Source organism: Opisthorchis viverrini (assembly GCF_000715545.1).
Source record: "Opisthorchis viverrini unplaced genomic scaffold opera_v5_270, whole genome shotgun sequence".
In the NCBI taxonomy this organism is placed as follows: domain Eukaryota; kingdom Metazoa; phylum Platyhelminthes; class Trematoda; order Opisthorchiida; family Opisthorchiidae; genus Opisthorchis; species Opisthorchis viverrini.
The window spans coordinates 388358-398101 of NW_008751922.1; the positions used below are offsets into that span (position 1 = coordinate 388358).

A 9744-nucleotide genomic window follows, 5' to 3' on the forward strand; every position below is an offset into this window, starting at 1 on the left:
TTGCCGACTGACGAATCCTTTGTAACCTTGTTTTGGCTTGTCCTCTCTCTTCTAGCGTATACACATCTCCAAATCAATCGTAGAGGTTCTTGAACGAGTCCCGACACCACCACCACAACCAACCAAAGGCGCTGCTACGGCAGAAATGGGATCAAAGGCAGAGGAGGCGCTTGAAATATCGGCATCTCCTCCACCCAGTCCGTTATCTTCCGGCCCTGGAACGCCTACCAGGGACGAAATTCCGCACCAAGATATCTCTGCTGCTGCCTTGGCTGTTGCGGTTGTGATGCTTGGAAACAACGCCACATCAACGCAGTCTGGGGCGGTCCAACCACAGCCCTACAGTCTAATGCCACGCCAAGCTCATCCACCTTCGCCTTCCACATTCAGTCCTTCTGGAGAAGCATCTGAGCATCACTCAAGATCTCCTTTCGGAAACGAATCATACTTGGCCAGCAGAACATCAACAATGGACCAAGAGAGAGAACGGGTAACCGGTGAGTTTGTTTCGAATCAAGTGATTTTTAACCAGCGGCATCGAACAATCACCAGCTACAACAAAGTACCCGAGGGAAGATCCCAGCCATGGTCCCACAGAGGTTACTTGGAAGCAGGTATCAGCACCGGGCCCTTTCCATATTCGATCTCCTGTGTCTACAATGTCCGCGTTGACTCTGGGTACAGTAATAGATAAAATAATAATCGTTCAGCCGTCGGTGCGTATCTGCCATGTCACCAGGAAGAGGCACAAGGGCCGACTTGTTTCCAGGTCGGCTAAGCCTAGACAGAAGTGGTCAAGATATCGGGGTTTTCGAGCCATGAGCCTACCGGTCAGTAGTTCCACGCCTGCGCCATTTTGAGCTCATCTGGAGACAGTTGTGACTAGTGTCTTCGGACAAAGTCATGTTTACTGACTCTGGTTAGAGGTTACTACACCTGAAAGGAACCGCAAGTGAGAGATGATGAAGCAGTCACTGTATACTTTACATCTTCATTGCATTTCTAATCCGATAACTTAACGGGGCCTGTAAAGTCTTGACTTGACAGTTTGTCTACTTCATATTAGAAACACATCTCCACACGGCGACGTGCTTTGTTGATCAACCGCCGATCGTATTACCGCATCCTGGTATTTACCTGTATCCCCTCGTATCTTTCGCCGTTGTCTTGTCTTCCAGAGCCCTCAGCAGATGATGACCTGGAGCCACCCACCCTCCCTCCAACACGAATTTTCTCAACACTATCAAAACTGCCGGATAGGTCAGTTCACTCGGACAACTCGGACGATGGGACAGCTCGTTTGCTTGAACTGGTGGACCAGACACCTTTGGATTGGTCTACCGAGGATGCTGATGACTTCATCCTACGTGATCCAAAACCACCAGACGATTCACGACAACCAAAGCGCCCGGTGGACTTGGAGAAGTTGGAAGCTGACAGGGTTAGTTGTTGTCCGAGTCCTGGTGTTCCGTATCCCAGCCATTTGTACCCTGTCTCCAGGTAGTTTTGTTTGCCAGTCCACTTTACGAATATGCTAGAATGAATCAAATCTGCGTTCGCAGCTTACTTCCTTACCCGCTTTCCTTCCTTACTCTGCATTGATCACTCAGAATAACAACGATCAATGCTCAATATAAGTCGGAACCCGAGAAAATGGACTTTACGACCAACGCTTAGTCCTTTTTTAAGAAGTGGGGTTTGCAATGTTGATTTGGTTACTAAGCTCATATATAGGCTCAACATAGACCTGAAAAGACCTGGCATACAAGGACTCGAGTCGCATGTGTGTTTTCTTGTGGATATGGCTTCGTTGTCGTTGCTGTAACGACTGGCCGGTGATTCCAGCAACTCAGAAGACAAGCGAACCAAACAGGTTCTGCAGAAAAGCTTGAGAACAAAAAATGATTTGTTGGTTGGTTATGGCTATTTTGGTTGTTCACACGTGATCCGTTGGTTGATCGATGCGACTCCTCCGTCTTCGTATGCGGTCAGCAGCGCGAAGTTCCGACTGACCATGCGTATCAAGGGCTCGAGAGCTTGTCATCGTGGTTTGAAGCGGATGCCGGTTGTTTTGTGATTTGATGGCTTTCTGCTTGGGTGCTGAGAAATTCTTGTGGATTTTCTTCGGTTAAGTCACACAAATAGATCGTTACCACATTTATTTCCATTCAACTTACCACGTTGCTCTTTATTGCTGTTATGATGGAATCTCTAGAAACCGAAAATACTCTGTAAATGGTGAATAATAACCGTTCAGCTTTAGCATCCTTCCATTGTCTAGCCGCAATGCTATCTGAAGAAAGCACGTGGGCTGAGATACAACCAGGTTGCCCAACCTAGACAGGAGCACCCAAGATGCCGCGGGTTGTGTTCCAACCACGGATCTTCCGGTCAGTAAGTCTGCGCCCCAACCGCTGGGCTTTACTGATCGATCACTTGTCGGTGTAGCAACTTGACGAGGGCACATGACGGTCTAAGGTGAACTTCAAGCTAGCTCTCAGTGGAAGCTCGTAATGGTCGGTTTAGAACGACACCCGTAGAGAGGTCTGAGTGTCAAACAGTCCTTGGTTTTGTAAGTGGGCGCTTAATTCGCTCAAGCGTGAAGCGTTTCATTGCCATTGGTAATTGGACGCCGAAACTTAATCTGAAAAAGGCCCCCGTTTTCGTCAGATGACTCCCGTTTTGTTTACTTGGCGAAATCTGATTATTTTATTTGCGTTCGTGGTCTGTTTCAGAGGCGTTTGGAGGAAGAAGCGTCAAAGTTCAGAAAATTGCGAGCGGAACGTAAACAAGCCCAGTCATCTCACGACAGTCCTGTGCCGGAGTCCAATGCAGACCAATGATAGACGGCTTTTTGTCCAGCTATGCGTTGACTGGTTTTTTTTGTGTACAGCGTTTTGCAGCTCTGCCATATATAAACTTTATTGCTGAACTTGTTTCCAGCTTCCTCCACACTGTGGTACCGATTTCTTTCCTGAGACCATGTAGCTGATCAGGGACTGATGGCCCTGTTATACTGTTCAGATAGATGGCATATTGTATGAGGCAGTGTGCATTTCCATCGATGAAACTCGACCATCGTCGTACGGATAGGTAACCGAAACATCGGATAAGCCGTGCATCAGTTGTTGATGTCTGAGGGGTTTATAGTATTCACATTCAAATCGTTCTCGTTTGAAGTCCCCCAGTGTCCTGGCCTAACTAGCTAGATGGGTCCACGCCGAAGGGTGAAAGCACTGGATTCGAGTTTCGTGGTGAGCGAAACTCGAGTCCAGTTTCTCTCATTTTCGTGTGCCAGGACTGGAGAAGGACCGGTCAAACGGGAGTGATGTGAATGTGGGGGCACGCGTTACCTTGTTGAATTCATTCGGTGGTTTTCCCAGTGAGGACCACACTTTAGAACAGTCCACTGTTGTGCTGAATTGAATAAGGATGTACCAAGTCCATCCCAACCACTATTCTTCGATTATACGACTTCAATAAGCGCGCTCTTCAGTTGGTTTTGTGTTGACGATGAGTGGATTTCAAGACACCTCTTTTTCAAGATGATAGCTCCAACTATCCAGTTTTGCTCAACATGAACAAACAAGGCCCTCGTAACCTTAACGTTCGGTATATATGCGAAAACTACTTAACGACGTGACTGAGCAGGCCGTTTGGAGACAACTCAGATGGCTGAGCGTCCTGGTGAAGTAATACTTGGTTGATTTCGATATTTGTGTACGGCTTGCATGTTCCTAACCCGACTACAGAAACGTAGCGCGGATCGACACTTCATATCCCTGTTTGGTATCGCTCGGCATAACTGTTCTAATCAGAAACCCTTCTTTGTAGTATGCGTTAGACGAATCATCTCAACGCTCATGCCTCTGACCATTCGGTTGTACGACAAGCTCGCGAACTTAAAAACCTGGAAGCGCTTAGCCCTATATAGTGCTGAACACACTTTCATGGCAGGCTACCCATGGTATGAACTGTTGACGCAACATACCTCGCTAGTTTGAGAACAGACAAGCTTCACCTAAAAGGTTTAGCTTGTAATTTTTTGGCTCGGGTAGGTCTAGTTTTTTGCAGGACTTTTAATTTTCACTCAATCTGAAATGTACAGTGGACGGTGTCGCACCTAGTAAAACAGGATTTAGTTTGGTGCGAGCTGCGACTGGTGAATGGTCGTAAATATCCATCGATTGTGCATTTGTGTCTGCAATTAGTATAGTTTCTTTAGGGTCGCATTCACTGACATTCGTTTGAGAGCTTATTGCGAAATGCTTTTTAGGATTTTATTGAGCCAAAGCGTAATAGGAGTCACGTGTATGTGGGTCCTTTAGGGACGTTCTTTGAATTAGACGCTCGGGGAATCCTCGAGGACGAAGTTCGTGTGTGTTAGAACCAACTGCCTTCCACCTTAGGCACTCTAAACACCATGCAATGACGCTAGCTACTTTTGTTCCTGTGACAAAATGTGACAACTTCAGTCACAGGAATGTCAGTCGCTGGTGTACCATGGTGTCGGTGGTAGAAAGCATCCTGCCGTTATTTGACCACGTTTCCGATATGTCGGATATCCATTGGCGCTGAGTTTTTGTGTAGATGTCAGTGAGGACGTTCCTTGGGCATAATGGTCAGCGGCAGCTTGGGCGTGTCGTTTTGGTGATTCACGTCTACTATTTAGCAGCAATGTGCCTCTTCCACTTTGTGAGCTGTTTGATCGTTGCAAGCTCCCACACCCGGCCTCATCCCGTTGCATAGCCTTTCACGAATGGAACCCGGTTGACGATTTAGGTGTTTGGAAGCGGAGTTATTTGTTGCCGAAAAAAATGGTGCAAGTGGACACGCAGCCGAGAAAAACACATGTATATGCTTTCGGGAACTGGAGGTAATCGCCTTACGCAAAGGGTGTAACAAACAAGACAGTGAGGCCAAACAAGCCGACAATCATCGATATGCTGGGATGAAAAGCCCATTTAGCTGGATAAGGACGATGCTACTCAGCACCTTTAAGCATCACACACCTTTTCAGAAACTTGCATGCCCTGGGTATACATTCTATCTTCCCGTCCCAGTTAGATGCAGCAGCCATTTCATCCGGTGCTTCGAGGGCTTTGCGCCACTTTTTGAACCATTTCATCTGTCGTGCTCCTCCAGTAGGTTGTATTGTGCTGAAGCTCCTTATCTGTTACCCATAGTGGAAAGCCACTGCCACTTTGCACCTTAATTCCGTGTCACTCTTCTGCTCCTCCCCATTTTCTAATTGGGTTTCTCTGTTGTCCACAAAATATACCCAACCTTTCTTCTACCCTCTCGTCACCGCCCGCACTACTCATATGTTCGGTTCGGCATACCTCCTCTCCTGACATAGTTCAGCTGGACACCATTGCGTCTTTGGCCACGATAGGATGTCTCGATAAAAAAGGGACATGAATGTCAGGCTTACGTCGGCATGAAGAGGCGTATATCGGATAACGCTAAATAAATTTCATGACGTGGTTTATGGCTCCTGGAAAAATCGCTCACCATTGTTAGTCTCTTCCGTGGGCGATCTCTGTCCAGATAATACTGACAAGTTCTAGGTCACTCGCTTTCGAACCGTTGCGTTCACTCGCCTACAAGCCGGTTTTTCCAGTGCTTCCCTACGGTTTTGTGCACTTCTCTCGACCCACCCAGGTATGTTTTGTCCCAGTAGGCTTGTTGTTGGAAGTTCATCCCTAGAGATCTAACTTCGTATGTTCGTCAAAACTAGGCACATGTTGACAACCCACCAAACAACCCCAGGCGATGTCAACTTATCCATAGTATCCTAACCCTCCTCAAAGTTAAATGAGCCAGGAGAACCAAGTATAATCTCAAGCAACCTCAAATGGCCAGATTTTTTTCGAGACTGTTTCACCAAAAGGAGTTTCAGTGTAATGTCCTGGATGTGAGAGTTTCCGACGAGTTTGTGGGGTTATTCATACAATTATTAGACGGGATCGTGAAGTACTCAGACAGAAAAATGTTGAGAAATCTATTTTGGGAGACCCACGGCTCTCCTTCCTTCCCTGGCGCGGTCTGCCTTCTCAGCTAAAAGTTTGAAATTAGTTTCAGTTTTTACCTCTTGAAAAGTTCCGCTTGACTTCCTTTGAATTCTCGTCAAACTTCTGCCTGTTATCACCCGGTTATTGCATTTTCTCGCACGGGTAACTCAAAAGGGTCTTTTTGATCAACGCAACCCTAGCCCAAAGATAAACTCAAACCATCAACATTCAACAGTGTTGCCTCCACGGCCAGTCGCCTACGCACATCAATGCCCTTGTTTTCAATTTTTCAACCTTTCTCTTCCAAGTGAAATGGCAATAAAATGACCAATCCATCAACAATATCACAGCTTACGCATTCGGCTCCCACAACCACCAAAAAGGGTTAAAAACCTTGACCAACTGCCAAAAACCAGTGAATGCTCTATCCAAATATTCGTCCACCCCGGTTGAGCGAGGGACTACCGCGTGGCCTCTGTGTGAACCCTGGCCCCTCTGTCATCCACGTCGGTCGTATCCCGGCCTGCATTTCCAGGCCCACTTCCAAAACATCATCTTAATAATGCTGTCAATAATAATGTCTATTCCCAGACGATGGTTGGCATACCGTCAGGTATGATCATCGCATGTGTTCACGATTTCGTGGAAATGGAGCAGTCACACGTGTAGTTAGAGCTAACTGATGCAGATGCAGTCATGCCTAAACGAGATGGGTCGAAATGCGATGGACATTGAAATCATAGAAGCACAATCAATAACGTCATCAACTTTCGGTGGCATGTTGCTCACAGCATTTTGTTTAGGTGAGCAAAATCTCAAGGTCACGGAAATGGCCAATTCGAATTTGTTATGGGTTTAAGAGAGATAGGGCCGCTGACTATTCGCACAATGAGATTGATTTCTCGAACTCCACGGCGTTTTCAGACTTGCCACTTCATAGTGTAGAATGTCTATGTATAATGTATTTGCTCATGTATTATTGAAAATCATTTACTATTTCGATTTGTTTAAGTGAGCGAATTCTCAAAGTCAATAAACACCGCCGACTGTGAATACGTTACCTGATGATAAAAAATCGCGAATTGTAGAAAAGGTTGACTCACATACAGTGGGCGTAACTTTCAGGTATTTTTCCACCGGAACAAATTTCCCCAACATTCTAGAATCTAAATGGCCTTTGGAGATGCAACGTATGCGTAGGCGCATTCGTGCAAACAAATTTTGGTCGATGATTCTTCGTTTGCAGGAAAAAATTCCGTAGTGCACGCTAATTATTTGCTAAACATCGTGCACGATTGCTGGCAAAAACCACCATTTTTCATTATAGATTGCGAATTATTCTAGAAAGACCTCGAGGTTTATCGATGTGAACGGACGCACACCACTAACATGCGGCTAGGGGTACACGATACCTAACTAACTAGACACATAGAGAGTACGTCGATAATGCCAGACAGCTGAACGATCTTACCCGACGCACACCACTAACATGCGGCCAGGGGTACACGATACCTAACTAATCCATCCATCTGTAACGGAGAAAAAGCTGAAAATGGACGTCTTGAAATTTTGAGATATATTGGTTGTTTTGAAGTTTACATATGTCCTTCTGTGAGGCGCATTTTCTTCTTCGTGAGGAGCGTTCTTTTGGCCGTTGAAGTCCTGAAATGAGAGGAAGATATAATTCAGGTTATCGAAATATCACCATAAGGCGGGCGGCCGACAAACAGGTAGAGATACTTACCCGAAAATTCACTGCAGCGGCTATGCTGTCGTAGATGCCTGTTCACATAATGCGATCCTCAGCGGTTATTTCGCATGCCTGTTTACTGCAACTCTCAAGAAATACGAGACTTACATGTAATGCATAGGATCTCATTACCAGACAAACTTTCCGGAGCCGATGGATCACATGAAATCATCTTCATCTCTTTCATCTAGCCGGCGCTCTACAGAGTTAGTCGTAGTTGTCAGACAGACTCACGGCCGTCGAGTAGTTCCTCTGTGGACCCGAAAACACGGACGCACACGGACTTACGGGACACACTGTGCTGGGAATCTGTGCTTCGGTCCAGGTCAACATCATAAGACGCCCTTTTTGCGGACCGGATAGCAAGCACACCTCTGCGTTTTCTGGATGGGCCCGGAGCTAAGAACCCAAAGTGATTTATTTTCATGTGGACTCACCTATGGGACAAGCCTGAAGCGCACCACCACACAGTGGGCAGGGTTCACCGTCACAACAGTCGGCGTGATATGACACGCGATCCGTTGTACACCAGCGGTCACTGGTAGTAGTATGCCGGTCACAGAGCACACAGAACCCCAAGTCAGCGTTTCCAGACCCCCGTCTGGGTTGAGGCGCAGTATCTTCGACCACCAACGGCAGATGGTCGGTTCCAGACTTTGAGGCTTGACGCAGCAGGATTTCTCCATGAACAATCAACCGCTTAAATATGGCGGTGGCCCTCCTGGGTTCCAGCCTCTGAAGCTTATCCGTCACCCGATTCAGTTGTTTACGAAGACCGTCGAAAGCTGTCGGCTGTGGTTTGGGAACAAGTGTAAGGGGTACACCTTTTCCCGGTAGGTTGTAATCCGACAGCTATCGTTGATGGATTGGAAAGCAAGCTAAGAAAAAGTCAACGATAGATAGTTCTTACTGCTCGGAACGGACTGATCTCGAAATACAGAGAACAGGTGAACGCAGGGGAGCCACATCGCCTGAGAGCAAGCATGCATATGTCGTCATTCGACAGACTACGTTTAGAACATAGGCGTCACACACCAGGATTTGCCGCCTGTCGCAATCGAAAGACGTATGCATCTCGAATCCCCGCATGAGCCACCCGGCGTGTCGAAACACCTTTTGAATTACATACTCCAACGTGTCGGAGTGGTGCCCTCGATCTTTAAGGCGCCCGTTTGCATTCTCCAGCCGGTTTTTGGTCACATTACCGAAATGAACCATTCCGGACTGTGCGTGTATGGCCCATTTTCGGGTGATGTACAACCAGCCAGCCGTAAGACAGGAGAGAAATCGGGGATGGGTTTAGCGCGGAAGCTGTAGATCTTGTCGGAATCTGTGTGCTTGTAATACGATGAACATAAAGCCTACTGTACAGCATTGTCCTGGCGAGCCATGCTGTTCGGAGATTGTGTCTATGACCAAAGATACATGGATATTAAATGATACATACGTGCTTCCGGATGGCTTCGCGGACATGAAAGTAGCAAAGCATTACGTCACAGCCGAACACGACCCTTGCCGCACGCATTTACGCTGCACAAATATCACAAAGTTATCCTTCATGTATTCATTTAAGGTCTTCTCAAATGTCTGAAGGATGAAAACGATACACCCACAAATTTCTCAACGAAAGCCACTTCCGAAGCCATAGTAGACGAAGTTCAAAGCCGAATGTGTGCCAATAATTTTCAAAAGAGATCGATTAAAACAACTCGCAAACAATGACGACAGATGAGGGGGTTTTCAGTCTGAGCATATATGCAAAGAAGTGCAACATTTTGACGTTAAAGTTTTTAATTCACCCGCAGGGGTTTTGCAGAAAAATGCGTTGTGCTGAGGTAGGTCATGAAATCGCACGTAAGCATATTTTTTGTGTTCTTCGTTGTTTTTAGGAATCCAACACCTCTAGGTTGTTCAACGTCCATCAGTGACTCTTCATACTCATAGCTCTTCGCGTTCTCGCACATCTCGGCTATTCACCGT

General features: G+C 46.6%; 1 protein-coding gene across 1 annotated transcript in view; it reads left to right on the forward strand.

Annotated features, from left to right (window-relative positions):
* Positions 1 to 2930, forward strand: part of T265_09261 (hypothetical protein) — a gene marked incomplete at both ends in the record, with an annotated part of 40209 nt that extends 37279 nt beyond the window's left edge. The window contains 3 exons of the mRNA XM_009175286.1: positions 56 to 497; positions 1179 to 1441; positions 2736 to 2930. Coding sequence (XP_009173550.1) covers positions 56 to 497; positions 1179 to 1441; positions 2736 to 2843 — 813 coding nt within the window. The remainder of the gene's footprint in view (positions 1 to 55; positions 498 to 1178; positions 1442 to 2735) is intronic.
* Between the last annotated feature and the right edge of the window lie 6814 nt (positions 2931 to 9744).